Here is a 20,259-nt window from a genome sequence, read left to right on the forward strand (position 1 = left end):
GTATCCCAACAGCTGATTTTGATTCTGGAGGCTCCATGGAAGAAAAAGGAAATGGAAACTGCTTTGGAAAAAGAAAACACGTCACCTCTGATTTCTGGAATATCCTTTGCAGGAACTCCTAGAGCATTCCTGACATTTACAGCTCACTATAAACAACTGCCTGGATATTCTCTCCCTGAGTCAAAGGAGAATGCTAAAAAAAAACCCCAACCAAATGCATTTCAAGTGTTAGGAAAGCAATTCTGAGAGATAAAATCAGAAGAAATCCACAGCTGCATTTGAAACCAGAGGTTTAACTCCCTTCCTTCAAATCACAGCTTGTCTGGCCCATGTTCTCGTCATGGATACAGGCTGTGTGTGCAAAATCCCAGAGAAAAGTGATTTGAGGAGGGATTTCAGAGAATGAGGAGCAGATTTGGATAATGAGAAGCAAACCTGAACTTGAACCCCCATCCCAGAGAACAAAACTCCAAGTCCTGGCAGAGGAGGACTCGTTCCTGCCAACTGTTACAGAGAGTCACGGGAACAACTCACAGTTGGGGAGAGAAAACACAAATCAACGCAATTCATCCCAACTGGATCAAATCCCTCTTCCTAAATACACTGAGATCATTCCTCATGTTATATTTAGAAAGTATTTACAGGAAGCTCTGGCTGCTCCAGGGGACATATCAAGAGATATTCTTGTAAATTTCCTGATAAATACAACTTTTGCAAAATGATTCCTTAAAGATTCTTTCACATACCCAGTGGAACAAACTCTGCTGCCTCCTTCATGGCAAAGCCATTGTTGGGCTGCTGGGTGGTCCCAGTGGCACCGACTGGCCCGGCAGTGGGTGAGGAAGATTTTCCCCGATACAGGAATGTGTTCTTGCTCTGTGCTGTTTATCTGACAATATCTCCTGGGCCTGCTGCCATTTTTCCATCTTTTGTCCTGATGCAAACACTCATCAGGTGGCACCGGGACTCGGTGTCAGCAGAGGGGCTTTGGAGCTTTCCAAACTTCAGGGTCTGACATTAACCTGCTTCCCACAAACCACGTTAACATCCTCCATGTCTGATACATTGGAGATTTGGAAAGAGCTTTAAAAAGAGGATAATACTACTCCAAACATCCCCCTGGATCTCTGCAAGTGGAATAACCGTGGGCAGCTCTGATTCCATGCAGTTCTATCCCACTGTAGCTCCTGCAGCAGCCTGGCTTGACCTGGATTCTCCAGCAGTATCCTCCCCTCTGTCAGCCTGCCTGGCGTGGACACACCAGGGGCATCTACAGGAACCACAACTTGCACCTAAATAATGTGATTTTTCAAGGTAGAAATGGAGATGTTCTGTGATTGCACAGCTCCAGAGCTCAGCCCCAACTCTGTCCCAAGGGCAGAGGCACCTGAGCCATCCCTGGTGCCACGTGCTGTGCTCAGGGGATGTCCCTGGCAGCAAGAGGGACTCAGGAGTGTTCCCAGAGGGGACACAGAGGGAAGAGCAGCTGGGCCACAGCTGGGCAGCACAGCCAGAGCAGATCCAGAGGACAGCAGACCCACCCATGCCTTGTTCAAGTGACACAGGGGACACTGACAGTTTAAAAAATCCAGTTTATATTATGGAACACCCTCAGCTGCCAGGGACCCATCAGCATCATCGAGTCCAACTCCTGGCCCTGTGCAGGGACCCCAAGGATCCCATCCTGTGCCTGACACTGCTGTCCAAGGAAATGGAATTTTTAAGAAACTTGTTTCCATCTGTGCCATTTTTACCAAAGTCAGCAAAATCTGCTGTGGGCTTTATGAGACACTTGGCACACAAATTGGTTTTTTCCTATTTAATGTTGCCTGTTCCTACAGGACTGGACACACAGGCAGCTCTGGGGAAGCCATATGATCCTCTGGATCCATGCCACTGCTGTGCTTAATTATCCAAATGATCCAAAGCCTCTCTGGCCAAAGTGTTTCCCTGACAACACACTGGTTTCTGGAGGATGGCACCTGGGTGACTTGGGTGAAAGGAGTTTCATCCTTCTGTGTGCTCTGAAACAACATTTAGGACACAGAAGACTGAAGACAATTATTTTTAACCAGTTCCACATTAGCAAATTCCAATTAATTGCCTTAGCAACACACTTAAAATGTTCCACTGGAGGAAGAGACGTTCCTCCCCTCCTATTTCTGCTGCCTGCTGGTCTCCCTGCCAAAAATATTCCAACTAAAACAAGAAAGGAGGGGAAAAAATAAATGATTCAAAATAAAGAGGAAGGAATTGTCCGTGAACCGACCTTGTTTGGAGGCGGGGACTGCAGTGCCGGGGGTGCTGCCAGAGGGGTGGGAGCTCTCCAGGGCTCCCAGTGCCGGGGGAATGGGCTCAGAGACCTGGCTGGGCACCTGCTGGGGGGGAGGGACAACAGGGTGAGCCTGGGAACATCAAAACAGGGAGCACAGGCAAGGGGAGATGAGACAGGGTGGGATGGAGAGGAGAAAACAAATGTGGGGACAATAAATAGAAAAAATAAAGAGAGAAGATACACAGGTCAATTGGATAAATCCAAAAAGTTCATGGGAAAGGGAGGGAAAGGCAGCAGGAAAAGGGGAAAAGGACACTCACTGTTAAGAACAGCAAGGAAAGGACAGCACAGCACCCTTAGCAACATGCTTTGCTCTCCCAACGCTTCTTCCAGGAGCCACAGGATGCAGGACACACACACACACCAAGGCTCCTGCATCTCTCTGTGCTCTAAGTTCACTCTTGGCACTTGATTCCTTTCTCCAGTGATCCATTATTTCAACCCCCTCAGAGATCTCAATCTACTGATTTACTCTTCCATGTGTTTATCAGGAGCTGGCGTGTGCAGGACGGGAGGAAAGGTGAGCTGATGTATTTGCACACACACCACCTGCTATCCCAGGAGGAGAATCATCCCACACTGACACTGGGTGGATGCAAAAAATCCCCCAGTGCCACCTGCAAGCAGCCTGGGCAGGGCAAGAGGAGAATAAAACCAGCTGGGCAGCATTCTGAGGGAGAGCAGGAGGAGCAGATTCCCAAAGAACATGGACTGAGATTGTCTGCATGGAAGAACAAAACAGAAAGGCCTGCAAAGACTGAAGGAGCCCCAGCCTGTGGCAGACACACATATTTAAAGTTTGATAAAATCCTTTGTATTTAATCCCAGAACTGAAGGAAGAGCAAGTTAGTACCCAGATCTGAAGGTGAGACACTTGCTGCAGTGTCTCAGACAGGGCGAGGCCGCTGGTCACAAAATCCCCTTCAATGCACACCATGGACCAGGCAGAAGAAAATGGAAATTTTAATTTCCTAATCCCAAGTGGAAAGCCAGGCAGCTCCCTTCAGGTGTCTGCCCTCACCCAGTTCCATCCATGAACTCTGAACATCTACAGGAAAAGGAATTTTGAATCAATCCAAGCACAGCAGAGTGTTCAAGGCACGGGTGCCTAATTCCTGACTGCAGACAGGCTCTCAGAAATACACACAAAACTAAATTCCCTAGAAAAAGAAACACTCTGGCAACCTGCTTCTCTTCCTGGGACTCTGTTTTTCCTTCCCATCTCCAGCTTTTTGCCTATTGCATCTGAACAGTGCAGAATAAAGAGGGAATTATCTCCAAGACACTATTTTCCACCATTTCAGGAAGACCAGGAAGAAGCACATCTGGAAAAATAAGAATGAAGATTTAAGTAGGGGTGAAGTTTCATTTGGGATTGCTCCTCATCCAGGAATAAACCTGAGAGATTGACTGGAGAATGGATGAAGAACTGCAGCCCAGACTCCAGCCAAAGGAAAGAGGCCAAAGAAAACCCAGCTTTACAAACGAGCATTTTCCCCTCACCTTCAATGATCAGGATTTTCATTTTATAAGAAAATTTATGGATGAAATAAGTGTGGAGAAAGTGTGATAAGAATCCAGGAACCTAAGCATACCAGTACTGGAAGAAGAAACCTGTAAGCCCAGAAACTTCTTGGGTCAGGAAATGTAGAAAACACTCATTTATTTTGTGGGAATGATATTGCAAATGAATAAATTATGCACTGAACCTTGCACCTGCAAAATGGAGCATTTAGAGAGTTTTTAGGAAAAAATCCCCCTGATTTATGATGCTCCAAGGGTTGCTCTGGGTTATTCTACCCCACCAGGGCCTGGACACGGAGCAAACACAACTCTGACAAACTCACTGAGACTTGGAAGAGTGTGGCCAGGAAAATAAGAGCATTCACTCTTTAAAATGTGATATTCTCTGGAAGCCAATGCTGAGGAAATACCACAACCAGATTCTGCCCTTGGGTTTTCTTTCTCTTCCCAGCAAAAATTAGAGTGAAAATAGTGTCCTGCTAGAAATGGGTAAATCATATCTCCATGTACCTCCAGCTTCTCTTGCAGGAACTTTAAAACCTTTTACCTGCTCAAAAGCAATTCCAGTTCACAGCACTGGGAAACTCCAGCTCGAGCACTTCTTGGTCAGCACTGCTGAGTGAAAGGTACAGAAATGGCTCAAACACGAGCTCAGCTTGGCAGCAAAGCTCAGCTTCTGCACAATTCCAATGTTAATGATGTTCAACAATTCCAACAATTTCCTGATGTTCAGCATCTCATCTACTGAGAGAAGAGAGTGCTTTGGGCTTGATTCAGCAAAGTTTTGGTTTACTTGAGTCAGTTAATAGAGTAACTAGAATCTAAAGAAAAAATGAAAACTTGGAAACTATTTTTATTATAAAAGGGTTTCTTTTTTACATGCAGAATTTGGGACAGGGCCTGGTCTCCAGCACTTCCTGAGGACGTTTCCTCCTCTGTGTTTGTGCCATTTAAATAATGAGATAACAGATTCAGAGAAAGAAGTTTTATTAGAATTTCCTATAATTCTAAAAACCTCATTGGACTGGGAGTAACTTTGATGATTGTCAAGCCCTGAGGCTGCACACTCACATTTTGAGTGCTCAAGCAGCTGAAATCTCCTTGAGCACCCTGGGGAGCAGGGGGGTGAGCAGGGTTTGGTTCAGGGGAGTGAGCAGGGTTTGGTCCAGGGGGATGAACAAGGTTTGGTCCAGAGAAGTGGAACAAACAACAGCAGCTCTGCTCCCCCTGCACTCTCACAGGAGCATCTCAAAAGTTATGGCTGAATATTGAAAATTTACTGACTTGAGCCTGTTCAAAACAGTACCACCCCCACTACTGCAATTCCTGAGCACAGTTATTAAGGCACAATTTAATTTCACCCAAGATATTAAACGTGCTCCGAAGACTTGATTTAGAGAAGCTGTTGGGACAATAATGTTGAATTTCCTGGCTTAAGTGGGCTTAAATTTTCAGTTATGTTACACTAATGAACTTATTCTGGTGAGCCCAATTTCAGAGCTCTTCTGTGATTACCAAAAGTGGTTCCAAGCACCTAATCAAAAGAAAGGCTGGATATTAAACAATGGAATATTTGCATACCTTGGAGGAGATGATTGGACATCACTGCTGTGCTCTGCATATAAATTACAGCTGATCAGAACTCAGGCCTATTAACCTCCTCTTGAAACACATTTATTTCCTTCTGCTTGACTTAATTAGTATGTAAGTGCCTTAAAATAGATTTCAGAATGTAAGAATGATCAGGTAAGTGCCTGGATTTGCTGCACTGTACAGGCAAATCCTGGCTGCTTCCAACTCTTCCCACATCCAACGGGGAAAGTCGGGTAGCAGGAAGAAACGGGGAGATGATCTCACCAAGATTCCCATGTTTGGTGTCCCTATTGTCTTCTGTGATGGAAAGTTTAACTGGTGCCTTGTCCTTGATGGAGACCAGAGGAGAAAACCAGTGAAAAGCACAAGGTGGTGCCTTCAGAGGACACAAGGATTTGACTGAGCTGGGAATGCTGAAATCCTGCTGATGTCAGGAAGGGATTTCTAGGCCAGGCTCTCACTTCACCTCAGTGATCCCAGTCACATCTCCCTGGAATCCTGAGTTCCCACTCCAGAACAACCAGTGCTCCCAGACAGGGCTGTGCTCCTGCCTCAGCACAGGATTTTCAGCAGAAAATCCACTCCCACACAGAGAGGAAAGGAAGGTTTGAACTCAGGAAAAGCTGTTTCACCTAAAAGCTGCCAAAGCTGATGGCATCCAACAGGGAAGAACGTGGAAGAAGAAGAAATCACATCCCAGCACCAGCTCTGCTCTACAGCCCAGCACCACCTGGAGAACCTTCCTGATCTCTGACCAGGGACTTAAAGGGGCCAGACTCAAAGGTGTATGACAAGAAGGGATTAAGGAGCTCCAGAAAATTATTTGGAATATTTATAATTTTTCTCTCATCAGAAAAATGCATTTTTAAGTTTGAACACCCAGAGACCAAATGTGTGATAAGTTTATTGTAGTTCTGTGAGAAAATTCCTGAGCTCCAGATCTTCTGATGGCTCTAAAACAGCTCCACAAAAGCAGAAAGAACAGTGATGCAACTAAAGGTCTATAATCAATCACATCTGTATCATCTATAATCAAAGTGTGACGTGGACTTTCCTCAGGTGCACAAGACTTAACAGAGACACCTCTTCTCCCAGAGAGATTTTGGCTCCTCCTTTAACACTGAAAATCTACTGCTGATAGAAAACCAGGGCAATGTGCAGCAACACCGAGGCTCCACGTGGACGAGCTATGGACTGCTAAGAATGATCAGACTTGGGAAGAAATAATCCCTGAGGAATATTGCTAATTCAGGAGCATCCAGGTCAGTGAGATGGTCAGAGGTGTGGCTGGAAGCAGGGGGAGAGGCACAGCAAAGGTGGCAGGGGAGGAGCACAGCCCTTCCTTACCTGAGGAGGAGTTGGGGTGGAGGTGGGTCTGGCGATGGGGGGCGTGGGGTTCCTGCTGCCCCCTCCAGACATGATTTCCTCTGTTATGTCTTTGCCTCCCTGGTTTGGGTCCCGGATTCGGATCTGCAGCATTGAAAGAATTGCAACAATAAGGAATAATTCCCACAAGTGTTCCTGTTAGTGCTGTCCTTGTGGAGAGCAGCGTGGGCAGCACAGGCTCCCACCACAGGCAGCAGGAGATGCTCTGGGATGAGCTGGTGCTCAGCAGGAACACTGGGATGCAAGGCATGTCATCCCTTCATCAACACCTAATTTAATCAAAACCTAATTTAATCATCAACCACACCAGTTCAGTCTAAATATGTGCACCCTGTAATTCAAAATACAGGCTCTGCTGCTGGAATGTTTCTAAACTGAGAAAATTTAGGAGATGGTTTAGGTACAGGGCTACACCTGCCCAGTAGTGGAAAAGACAAGAATGGAGAAAAGGGTGTATTTTACCCTAACAGGACACTGTGACCCTGCAGCCCAGCTTCTGGGAAAGGGGGAAAGCAAATCAGCAAATCAGTCCCAAACAGAGGGAATCAAACACAAATACTGAGTGAAGGAAAGGGAAACTGAAAGAACAAACTCAAGTCCTGCAGAACTCTGCAGCATTTAGGAAAAAGGGGGGATTTTTGAGTCTCTTCACAGCCCCAAAACAGGAAGAAAAAATATTTTCCAAAATAAACCACTCCAGAACACTCAGTGAGTCCTCAACTGACACTTGAGCCAATCCATGTCCCTGAACAGAGGGAAGAGCCAGGATGTCTGGGATAATGTGAAACAGAGCTCTGCATCTCCAGCATCACAACTGGAGGTTCTGATAACCCTAAAGACAGTTCTGTGTATCTGCCCACCCTCTCCAAAGCTCCTGGCTGAAGTTGAGATTAAGCCCATGCAGAAATCCAAGCAAACCAGGAGACAGCATCCCCCTTCCCAGGGCAGGGGCTCTGCTGGAAACCAGCCTGGAATTACCCCATGGCAGGGCTGGGAATGGTCCTGCAGGTCCTTCCAAACCAACCCTTCCAGGACTCTGGGCTATAAAATCCCACCTGCAGAAGGGTTTTGTGATTTGCCAAACTCAGTTTGGTGGGATGGTGGCTTCACTCTGGATTGTGAACACACAAACACACACACTGTATCCAGATGTTGAGTTTCTCTTATTTTTGATGGGATTTTTTTTGTTAAAATATTTCATTAACTACAGCAACAAGGATCTGAGAGTTGGCACTAAATCCTACCCTCTCCTCCCCCTGACACAGAGTCAATGGCATTAAAAACAAGATTTCCCTGCCTGGAAGTTTGTAGTACTCACTCAACCCATGGTGGATGTGGGCATTAATACATTAATGTGCACATTCATACATTTAACTTTAATTTTGCTCATTTCTCCAGTTGCAACACCAATTACCAAACTGAAACAACACATTCAGGGAGAAGCATCTTGGGCATTTAAAATTCCTTTTCTGCCTCAAAGAACGCAGCCAGGCTGGCATGGAACTGCCTTAATCCCAGCTGAGCGTGTCTGATCAGCTCTGCATTTCAATGGCATCAGGGATCTGGGCATGTTGTGGTTGGGATGATGAAAAGAGACTCCTGGGGACTGAAGAGGTGACAAAAAGGCTGCTGAGAGCAGCCACCAGAAAGGCCTTTCCTGCAAGCACAGCTCACACATTGTTCAGTTCTTCCGGTCTCCCGGATCAAGTGTCACCCCAGATCACCCTCAAAACTCCAAAGATGCAAATATTCTGCATTTTGAGACATGTCCAAGTCCCTCTATTCCTTTCTACCCCCAGGAAACTGTTCTTCAGATGTTTCCAAAACACGCTCACACAAATGCCACTGTCATTTCCTTTTCAGTCCTTTACAAACCTTTACAATCATCTTTTCCTGGTTAAACCTTCCATTCACCCCACTTTACCACCTTCACTGTTCCCCACCATCCCCCTGTAGATGGGTTTAAATTCCTTTCATCTGCCTCTCTCAAATTCCCCCAGTGAACTAGAAAGAGAGGGAATATGCTCTCCAAACCCTAATCCACTTTGATCATGTGGTCAGGTTCTTTCAAGCCTGCAAATGCTTCCACAATTTACTGGTTTTCCACCTTTTTCAAGGTGTAACATTCAGTAATTTCTAATTTGTCATTTTGAACCAATTCCCAACATTCTCCCAAACTGTGAGTTCACTCATTCCCATCTGGCCTTTTGGGAACACCAAGCAGCAGCTCTGAGGTGAAGATTCCAGCCTTGGGGAGACCACGCTGCTTTAGTTTGTTTAAAACCAGCAAAATTATTTTCCTTTATGATTGACTGAGATGTCACAAACTCAGAGTGGAGAGTGCCCATAGAAAAATGGAAAATAAGGCACCATTGCAGCACTGTGCAATGTTTAATTGCATTCACTGGTTTGGGATGGAAGGGACCTTAAAGTTCATCTTAAAGCATGGGCAGGGCCACCTGCCACGGTCCCAGAGTGCTCCAGGTGTCCAACCTGGCCTTGGACAATTCCAGGGACGGAGCAGCCACAGCTGCCAGGGCCTGCAGCGAAGGTAAAGCTCAGGTTTAATCTTAACAACATTATTCCTGTCCTTGCAGCTCCCAGGCAGGCCAGAGCGTGGGGCTGAGCCCCCAGGGCCTCACTCACCGTCTTCTTCTCTCTCTTGGCAGGCGGCGGCTGCTGCTGCTGCGTAGGCACAATGATGGGAGCAGACTGGTACACGGGCTGGCTGGGGTAGAAGGGAGTTCCTGGGCAGCAAGGACACAAAGCAGAGGGACAAGGTCAGCTCATGACACAAAACACAACTGGCCAGGATTCCAGCATCATCTGGGAATGCTGTGTTTGCTCGGCTCCACTCTCACTGAACAGAAGCTGATGCTCCTTCAAGACAAGAGATTCAGTCGCCATTTCTTACTTCATTCAATGACCAAAAACTGGCCACATACATCATCCATTTCTGAGAGGCTGTGGACATGCCTGGACTGTAGATTTAGCTGTTCCCCAAACCTGACAGCACCTGATGAGAGTCTGAGCATTCCCAGTCCCTAAACACAGCAAGGGAGCGACAGGAGAGAAAGGTGGGTAAGTACAGGCAAATCCTTGATGAAACCTTCCCTGCCTGGAGAACTCTGCAGGACAGAGAGATTCCAAGGTTTTCTGCAAAACAACAGGAGAGGAAAGGAACTGGAAATGAACCTTTTCCTAATGACAGGAGTGAAGACAGAAAAATGACAATAAGCAAGCAGGAAATAAGAAAGCGGACCTGTAACAGCACAAAAAATGAATAATACTGGGCAATTTCCTCATCTAGTGGATCAAATTTGAAGAACCATTACAATATTTCTTCTGTTTTCTCTAGGATCAACCACCAGGAAGTAGCTGCCCTGTAATTACCCTCTCTCCTATTCTGAAATTGCATTACCAGGTTCAAAGGCTTCATGGCAACCTTTCAATGATTCCCATGAGTTCCACAGAGACCAGACAAATAAAAGAAGGAAAAGAGGAAAAATAAGAGACCTTCCTGAAAGATGCACAAGGAAGCTGCTGGGTTTTTCTGTCCTTCCAAAGGGATCTCTGTGTGTGAAGAGCAAACTGCAATTCTGCCAAGGGAGCAGGGCTGTTACTGTTCAGCCTGGAAGGGAATCAGTCACCCCAAGGCTCCAAAATTCCAACAGAGAGTTCCCAAGGGAGGCTGAGAATATCTCTGCCCCCAGCAGGCTGCAGGATATGAGTGGGCAGGGAGCAGTGAGTGACCAAATGCATGGAAAGGCCAAGTTTTGGGCTATGCAGGGGTTACAGACTCTTCCACTAAATCACCTTTGCAGCACCAACCCAGGGGAAAACCCACATGGCTTGTTCTTATCCCCCACCACACACCAAACAAGAAATGCTGGGATAAGAACTGTTAACTGCTGTTCACTGTTAATGCTGGAGCATTCCCAGAGCGTGGCACAGTGAAACCAGCACTGCCAAAGGTACCCACAATACCTTTATAAATAATAATGATTGAGCAGGGACTAACAAACAGCCCCATTCCTGGTCACAGTTGATCCTGGGCAGCTGCAGCCTTTCCTGACACACTCACACAAACAATACTCTGGGATTTTTCAGGAGTGAATAATCAGGGCTGTGACACCATCAAATTTAGCAGCTATTTGAAGTTCAAACAAATGCTAATCCAGCTTGTTATTATAAATCTTCAGCTTGACAACAGAAAAACACACCAAGAAAAGACTGTGAGAGCTCTCCAAGCAGAACTTACCATAGGCATTGGGGAATTCTCCAGGACCTGGGCCTGGATAGAAGGGTCCTGGTCCTGGTGGCTGCACAGGATATTGCTGGGGTGGCCCAACATACGGGGGGCCACTGTGACGATACTGGGGGGACAAAAACAACCATCACTGTACAAGGATTTGGGCAACCTGTAACTGAGTCCCCCCAATCAACAGGGATCTGATCCTCAAGCTGGTTAATTACAGCTTTGGGAATCACAGAATCATGGAATTGTTAAGGTTGGAAAAGATCTTTAAGATCACAGAGTCCAACCATCAACCAGCACCTCCACCAAGTTCACCACTGACCATGTTCCCAAGTGCCACATCCACACGTTGTCTGAACATTTCCAGGGATGGGGACTCCACCACTGCCCTGGGCAGCTTCTGCCAAGCCCTGATCATCCTCTCCATGAAGGAATTTTTCCCAATATCTAATCTAAACCTGCCTTGGCACGTGATATGTAGCTACCAGCCTGATTTCACAGACACATCCCCACACGTTCACCGCGGGTCCTGGACAATCCCCAGGGAGCAAAGGCTGTTCTGCAGCTCCTCAGGTGCCTGGGGGTGGATTTACCTGTGGGATACAGTACTGGGGGCCCTGAGGCATGGGGTAGGGCATTGGCAGGTGGTTCACCATCATGATGTGCTGGTTGGTTTGGTACACGGCAGTCGGAGTCTGCGCTCCAGGACGGATGGAGGGGCTGCTGTTCTGGATGGTGGCTCTTGGAGGCTGGATCTGAGGCCTCTGAAAAAACTGGGAGAGGGAAGGGAGAGAGGAGAGAAAACAAAGAACTGGTCAGACTTTCTAGGGAAGAACTGGAAATATCCTTACAATATTATAGTTATGGTGTTAGTTTCCAGAGGTTGCCACACTTCCAGAAAACTGCAGGACAGTCCGAGTTTCTCTGTGAACAGCAAGGCCATCTATGGCTTTCTATTTTACAAGGCAGAAACAGGCAAGAAACTTTACAAACTAGTAATTATTAGTTTGTATCTCCTGAATTTCACAGCTGAACCTTCAGAGCAAACTTTAGAAAAATGAGTTTTTCTACTTTTCTTTTTATAAGGTGGGTTGGCTACTAAAAAACTCACCTTTATAAATACCCCAGGGAAATAAAAGATCAAGGCAACTGTTCCAATTTATCTCCAGAAGAGCTAAAAATCCAGAATTTCACAGAAGCCAGAGGCATCTCGTGTTTCTCCTTCACACACAGGTGAATTGTCCTGCCCTGTTTCCCAAAGGGTGGCAACCTGTCCCAGGGTGGTTCCCAAACTCTGCACCACACTGGGATGAGGTGATGCCCCGGCAGATGGGCCAGGCCCAGGCAACCAAGCAACCCCTGGCACCAGCTCCATCCTCACCCTCCCAGGCTGGGAGCAGCCCCAGGATGGGCTCTGGGGCCCTGGCTCTGGATCTCAGCAGCTCAGGAGGTGAGAGATGCACCAGACACCGAGGCATTCACTGACCAGGTGAGAGACACTGATGCCATGCAGAACCAGGAGTTGGAATTACCTGTATAGGTCTGAATCCTCCCTTCAATAACGAAGCAAGAAGCAGCAGGAAACAGAAAGAAAGCCAATGGAACAGCTTACAGATCAACAGGAAGGAATAGGATACAACATGCACCCTAAATGCACACAATTCCAGTCAGCTTCTGCCCTGCTCTGACTCGTCCCTTTCAGAAACAGCCAGCAAAAGACACTGAGTGCTACCATGGACTCTGCTGCCAGAATCCCACAGGGTCACAACTCTCCTAGAGAAATTTATATGGAAGTATAACAGCTTAAAAAAAAACCAAACAAAAAAACCAAAGCAAACCATAATTTATTGCATGAAATGTGACACTACAGAAAGAGTTCATGTTTACTCTGTTCCTAAAACATCCAATATGTTCTCTTTCAGTGGCACAGAGAGAACAGATAAAGAAGAAACCTTGGCTCCAATCATGGATTTCTCTCCTTTTCTGCACCAAGACTAGGAGGGTAAGAAATGACACATATTTAACTGTTAAATAAAAAATAATTCTAATAAGGCCACCACACATCACACTGAATCCTGCTGGCTGCTGTGCAGTGATGTGTTACAGGGAGTAACTGTGCCAGGAGGAGTGAAAAAGGAAGAGAGGGGAATGAAATGATGAGCTGGGATTATCTGCCCCAGGTTTGGGAAGGGTGGGGGAGCTTAAAATGGACATTCTGGTGCTGCTGAAGACTTCCCAACACCTGAGCTGCTCCCCACAGCAAACAGCTTCTCCAGGAAAGCCCTGCATGAGTCTCTTTCACACAACCAGACATTATTAAGGTGAGCACAGTGATTTTATGTCCAGCCCTGTCAACCTCACTTGCAGTGTCCCTGCTGGAAGTGTGACCTGAAGCAGGAGAAGGCAATTATTTGGGGAGAAAGTTTGGAAGTGAGGGTAGGGAAAGCAAAGGAGAAGAACAGCCTGCCATGGTCCTGCTCTGATAAAACAGAGAGAGGTTTGGAAAAGGGTGATAACCCCCATGGGTGTGTGTTTATGCAGGCTGAAAAGGGCTGGGGGCACAAGTGAGACCTCTCTCCATCCACAGGGCAGGGCAGGAAAACCCCCAGTGCCAGAGATGGGGAGACTCCACCTGTGGAATCTGCTCCTCAGGCTCCTGCTGCACCTGTAGAACCTGCTCACAACCACCTGAGATCATCAAGGGAACCCTCCCAGCCCTGGGAACTCCTTGGGCAGGGACAGGGGCTCATTGCCATTGCTCCCTGCTGCTCCACAGGCTCCTGAGCCAAGCCCTGCTGGGGGACAGGCTGGGGAAGCTCCATCCTGTGGGACACAGTGCAGGAGCAGCAGGAGGGACAGCACTCTGTGCTCTGGAATGGGGCTGGCACTGACCTGCTCTTCCACGAGCTCTGAACACACCCACAGAGCTGCAGAGCTTGTGGAGCCTCACTCAGAAAGGAAAACAGGGAAACTCCGTGCACAAAGCGGGAAATGGAACAGCAATTCCAGGCAGGGAATAGCTACGTGTGCTACAGCATTTGGGGAAAAACACAATCTGACAGTGGATTTAAAAATACTGCCCAAAATACTGTGTAGGGGCTGTTTTGTGTCTCCTGTAAAGTGAGGTTTTCCTGCAGATTCTCAGTGTGTCATCTCGGAATCAGGGATTACTGATGCACATTTAACTTCCAGCCAGAACTGCTGCAATTATTTCCCTTCAGCCACTATTGTTAACACCTTAAATCTCTGCAATTTTCTCTCACACAGTGTGGTCACACTTCCCCCAGCACTAACTGGCTCCATCAGCTCCCACTGTGACTGCCCAGCTCCAGGGCAGGCATTTCCACCCAGGAAAAACCCTGCTTGTAAAGCTGCCACTCAATTCCAGGTGCTTAAATCATGCCCATTTGAGTACCTTAAAGATCTAATAATTACAGGCAGTAACAATAAAGAACAACCCATTATCTGCCAGAAGGAGACCCAGAATCAATACAAGGCACACGTTAATGAAAGCTGGGATGGACACGGGGAATTGCAAACCCCACGGTGCTGCTGCTGTCTTTAAAGGGAACGTGGAGTTGCTGCAGTAAATATTAGCCCTGCTGAGGCCAATTTACTTATTTAGCATTTTCTAGCGTACAAATCTCAGTCTCAAAGCTCTCAGCTTGTGTTACACAGTTTAACCAAGTTTAAAAACTCCCATGTGAGGATGATTATTTATGTTGGTCTCAAGTATCCTGTGAGTGCTGGGTTTAGGATGAACTTGCTCCCACAGACATCATGGAAGGGGCCAAAATCCCTCTCTCCACCCCAATCCACACCACGGGTATTTTGGATTAAAGGAAACAAACAGCTCATCCACAGCCCAGGTTTCCCTGTGCCTGTCCTGAAGCAGCACATGACAGATGTCACTGGGAATAAAGCCTGGAATATTTTTCTAATGGTGACAGCTTCTCACAGATAATTATAAGCGGATTTAAACACAACAGAGACAAAAATGTAACTGTGATAAAATCAGGAAAACACTTGGAATTTACAAGTGTAGTAAGGGCAGGGCCACAATTGGATCCAAAGGAAAGTTTTGGATCCGATTCTGACAGACTGATGGCAAAGCCCCACCAGCAAAGCCCCAGTCACAGCAATATTTCCTCCAAGGCCGTGCTGCCTCAAAACTCGTGGGCCAAAACCTGCTCAGAGAGAGCTCAGTAAATTTTAGGGGAACATTAAATGGCTCCCAGTGAATATATCCCTTAGGAATGACCCATGAAGGAATCAAGGAGCTGCAGAGCAGTAATGAACTCTCTGTGTTGTGCTGTATAAACACCAACCTCAAGTTAAGGTCAAGAACAAATTATCTAAACAAGATCCTGATGCCATCGTTGCCAGGCTGCCCAGCCATGCTGCAATCATTCCTCTGCCACTGCCTGTCCCTTCCACCCCAGCCACACACAGAAATAACTGCCCCATCCCACATCACCTCTGCCTACAACTGCAAATGTCCCATTCTACTCCTCAAACTCCTTTTTTTGTCCTGCTCTGTTCTGCTGCTCCCTGAGCTGGAAGGAACAAGGATGATGGGGATTTTGGGGTGTCTGTGCCCACCTAACACTTACCTGCTCTCCTGAGACAGAACTGTCCCAGTCACACGAGTGAGGTGAGAACAAAATCATTCCCTGCAACAAACCCTCCATGCCTCAAGCTCCTGTCCTGACACCACAGGATTAATGGGATTTTTTTTTCCTATTAACTTGTGGAAACAAGCTGCTTCTTCCAATCCAAGAGAGCTCTGTGAGAGCTTTCCTGCCTTGTCCTGCCTCTCCTGCTCTTCCCCACCAGCACTGCCACCTCTGCTCCCTCAAAACCTACAAGAAGCATCAAAATCAGTTCCCAAGGAAAAGCGTTTTGGCAAAGAGGAGTGCAGGAGCTAAAGAAGAGACAATTCCAGGCACCCAGTTAGGACAGACAGATCTGTGTGTCTGTCCTGACACTGGACAAGTCCCAGTTCTGCCACCCCTGAGTTCAATGAGACACAGCTATTCCCAGTTCTCCTTCCTAAGAATGAAGTGGTTCCTTACAAAATCCAAGTCGTGCAACAGCAACACCAACATTTTCCCACAGCTGTGGCTTTTGTGGGCTAAGTGAAAATGACATTAAGCAATGCAATGGTGACAGATAACCAGGTGGATCACACAACAAATGCAGCAAGTGGGAAGACGTTTGCTTTGCTCCAAGTTGGAAAAGCAGGATTTTTTCAGGTGACATCTTCAGGAAACTGAATCCACAGACTTGTCTGGGAAATATTCAGAAGGAGTTTCTAGGGATGTGAGAAGGCAAGGGAATCCCACAAATCCCTGGCAAGGATTCCTGGAGGTTCTGGTGCCCTGGGAGTGTGGGGTGGTTAATGGGAGCAGTGACCCATGGGTGAGGTCGGTGTCACTCAGCTGTTAGCAGGGTTATGCACGTGCCAGGAGCTGCTACAGGGCTGCTTTCCTCCACTCCAGTTAGTGGGTGAGCACCTCCACCCCCACCCCCCAGCCAATTAGTGCAGGGTGATAACGAAGGGGCAGGTACTGTACCTGGTGATGGGCAGGTCGAGGCCCCGCTGCAAACTGAGGAAAGGCGGGAGAAACAAACACAAAAGGAAAGGCACAAAGAGTCAGAAACACCACAACGAACCAAAATGTCACACTCTATGCAAAATAAACCCACAGAAAATGAAATAACAACGACACAGTCAAAAGCTTTGCTGCAGGACAGCGACACACGGGGACTGAGGTGTCACGAGAGACATCGCCACGGGCACCGTGCTGGGAGCTGGGACAAACAGCCAAAGCTGCCCAGGATCCCAAAAGCACTCAGGGATTGCAGGCATTCCTTATCCTGCCTGGGGAGAAAACATAAAACCAAAAAAAACAACTTAAAACGAGCAGCAGTGGAGATTCTGACACTGTTCAAGGTGGAGGTCAATGGTTGAATCAGCTGGGCCGGAGCTGTTCTGGGGATTTGGTGGGAGCAGAGGATGGAGACTCATGGCTGGGGAGAGCCAGGGAGGCTCAGGGGCCGTGGGACACCCCTGAGAGGCAAAGAGCAGCCATTCCTTGCACTTCCACCCCCTGCTACTGCATTTCCAGCTTTATTCCTCCATCTGGAGCGCAGCAAACCCCTCCTTAATGAGCTGGATTTGTCACCCTCTCTGACAGCGAAGGATCAGGTTATCTGGGGGAGCCTGGATGGAGAACAGGAGGGTTCCCAGCCCTGAGCTCAGGCTCCTGAATCATTTCTTAATCACTTGGGCCACACACAGAGGAATATAAGCCAAATTTAACATGCTCAGTTGACATTAAAAGCATTTCCCAATAAGGAACTGATTGTTAAAATAGAAATAGAAATGAATGCAAGAAATGGAAAATATAAATAAAGATGGCAAGGTACCCACTTCCAGAGCTGAGTTAGGTGTTGAAAGCCTGAATTCTCAGTGTAAGGAGCAGAGAATTCTACTGATTAGAGCTGCAGTAATTAACTGCACTGACCACAACTACATCCACAGGGGATTTTACCCACCATGTGATGGCTCAGCACAGCCACCTCTGCTCACTCAGGGGCTCACTGTGGTTCACCTTCTGCCTCAGAACAGGATCAAAACTGCCTACTAATTAGTGACTTAATAAGTTTTTTTTCTATAAGGAAAAGTGGGCCTGGGCTCACTTGCAGCCCTGCCAACTCCTCTAATGCCATCAAACATGAAGCAAAGCATAAATATTCACTGGCCCATTTGATCTTCTCCTTTATAAAAAATTAAATTGCCTAGATTTAAAGATTTCCAAGAGCTACTCTGCTAATCCTGGTGTTTATATATTCCTTCTACCTTCACCTCATGGTGGCACTTGGTGACACTTGGATGAAAGTCATAAAAACCTGCAGAAATGAGTAAATATGGACACAGACTGTTCCTGGGACAAGAGTTTATAAAGAATGACCTACACTGGTTCACCAAATAGTTTTCTCACCCAGGAAAATTTTCCCTAAGCCTTACACTGAAAAATAAAAAAGCAAAGCATGGTCACCCTGTGAAACTAAAAAGCTGTAATTTCTATTTTAATAAAACAGAAGGACTCAGAGCCTCTCAGCATCCTCCGGGGGGGAGGAGGGCAGTGGCTCTGTGGATGAGGAGAAACCTGGATGAGACTCCAGAGATAAAAGCATTTCAAGTCCTTGCTTTCCCAAAGAACTTCCCCTAAATCAGCTCAAATATCTCATGTTTGGGGAAAGGGACTAAAGGTACCCTGGAAGGGCAGAGCCTTTCCGTGGGGCTGCACATTCTGTGTTAGACACCAGTGAAAGAAAACAGCCAAAAAGAGAATGTTGGGATGCAGAAACCTTGCACTGCTTCACTCCAGGGCCAAGGCATCTCTCTCATCCCTGTTGCACAGAAAAGATTTGTTCTCACTGCATCTAAAACAAGAGATGGAAGTTTATACCTGAAGAAGCCAAAGTGGGAAGTAATGTGTGTTATAAGAAATAAAATAAAAGCTCCAAGTTAGTGAAAAAATGCCCTCATCTATTTTGCACTGGTCAGCACTGGCTCTTGGTTTTTAATTTTTTAAAAAATAATTCTGTTTGATAGGAATTATTCCTGTTAAGAGCTGTAAGCAACAGAACAAACTGTAGTCACTGCTGGTTTAAAATAGACACTTTGGGTTGTTTTTTCTCTGTTTGATGAAGACAGTAGTCAGGAAAACCTTCTAAATCCTGGGTCCAACCTTCCTGCCCCATCCCCCCCTACTCCCTACAGTCCTGCCCATTGCTCCATGGACACAGGAATGTTCTCTCCCTGCAGATGTTGGGCTGGCACACCTCACCCCTCCTGGACTGCTCCAGCACATCTTTTCTTTGGCAGAAGCCCTAAAATTGGACAGTTTGTCTTGAGATCCCCTGGTGCTCGGGGCTGGCATGGCCAAGAGCTAATGGGGAATTTTCAGCAGTGCTGAAGGACCCGGATTTTGTTTTCCTTCCCCAGCTTTGCAGTTCCCACTGTGGGAGCAAACAGGAACCCAACTGGATTGCAAAGGCAGCTGCCCAGGGAGGAACAGAAAAGCCTGAGCTCTGCACTTCCAGTGGCTCTTGGATGCACAACAGGATGGAGGGAAGCTCTGGCTCGAGGGAGGGGTTGGATCAGTCCTGCCTGCCCACGGCAGCTGTGCCAGAGCACGATGGAAACCCAGGGATGGCAGAGCCACCCCAGCCCCCTCCTCATCCCCTCCTCACCCTCCCCTCACCACCAAATGGGACGGTTAAAAAAGAAACTAGAAAAACAATCAAATTAAAAGAAATAAATCAAGCGAAGAACCAAACGCAGGAGTAGCTCAGGCCTGGGCTAGTCTTGCATTTGCTTTGGGGTGGGAGGTGGAATGAGATGTGATGGGAGCAACTTTTAGTCATGGGGTGAGATGGGCACTAGCAGAGCACATGGCAAAACCTGCACACAGGGAAACTCAGAACAATACAAACAAGGCTGACAGGTGCAGATAAATTCTTCCTCAGGATCTCCTCGGTTACAGGGCCAAAATCTTACAAAATTTGACATTTACTGGCCAAATTTCCTGCAGATTCTCTCTGTCGAGGGACAAAGCCCAAGGGGCCCTGGTCTCTGTCCTACCCCAGGTCACACCCCCCAGCTGTAATTCAGCTTTGGGCCCTTGTGGCACCACCTCACCTGGCAGAGGCTGCCACGGCAGCTCGTGCTTTCAGCAAAGAAGCAAAATCAGTGCATGTCTGTAGCCAACAAAAAAGGATGTGGTAAAAAAAATTATATATAATAAAGAAAGGAAGAAGAAATTAAAACAGTGCCATGGGCACAATTGCCTGCAAGAAGGAGTACAGTTTGTTATATTGCTTACAATGCAGTATTTTATCCAGCCTCTTCCAGCCAGGGACCTGTAAACCGGACTCTGTTCCAAAACCTTCCTCCTCTTCCAGTTTTCTGTGCAATGTACTGGCACTGTTCTGCTGGGCTGTCAAAAAAACTGGTTTAGAGATGCAGCTCTTCAGTCAAGTTTTTGCTCCAGTTCTAACCATACCAACTTAGTTGTGCTTTGGAACAATTAAAGAGAAAGATGATTATACTTACTGAGGAAAGAGTTTTAGCAGCAGTGTCCTGCATTAC

The 20,259-nt window shown here is 46.9% G+C and overlaps 1 protein-coding gene across 10 annotated transcripts in view; it reads right to left on the bottom strand.

Moving 5' to 3' along the window:
- The window catches only part of EIF4G3 (eukaryotic translation initiation factor 4 gamma 3), a 112,813-nt gene that overhangs the window by 38,538 nt on the left and 54,016 nt on the right, over positions 1–20,259 (bottom strand). For 5 of the 10 annotated variants that reach the window (XR_009279361.1, XM_058855398.1, XM_058855396.1 and 2 more), the window contains 6 exons: positions 16,673–16,705; positions 11,690–11,869; positions 11,100–11,214; positions 9,485–9,585; positions 6,800–6,922; positions 2,270–2,378 (listed from right to left, as the gene is read on the bottom strand). Coding sequence is in view for 9 of the 10 variants with exons in the window: in XM_058855398.1 (XP_058711381.1) it covers positions 2,270–2,378; positions 6,800–6,922; positions 9,485–9,585; positions 11,100–11,214; positions 11,690–11,869; positions 16,673–16,705 (661 nt within the window). In the remaining variant the exon portion in view is untranslated. The remainder of the gene's footprint in view (positions 1–2,269; positions 2,379–6,799; positions 6,923–9,484; positions 9,586–11,099; positions 11,215–11,689; positions 11,870–16,672; positions 16,706–20,259) is intronic. The other 5 variants (XM_058855405.1, XM_058855397.1, XM_058855399.1 and 2 more) reach the window with 3 other exon arrangements.

This window comes from Poecile atricapillus, chromosome 22, assembly GCF_030490865.1.
Source record: "Poecile atricapillus isolate bPoeAtr1 chromosome 22, bPoeAtr1.hap1, whole genome shotgun sequence".
In the NCBI taxonomy this organism is placed as follows: Eukaryota; Metazoa; Chordata; class Aves; order Passeriformes; family Paridae; genus Poecile; species Poecile atricapillus.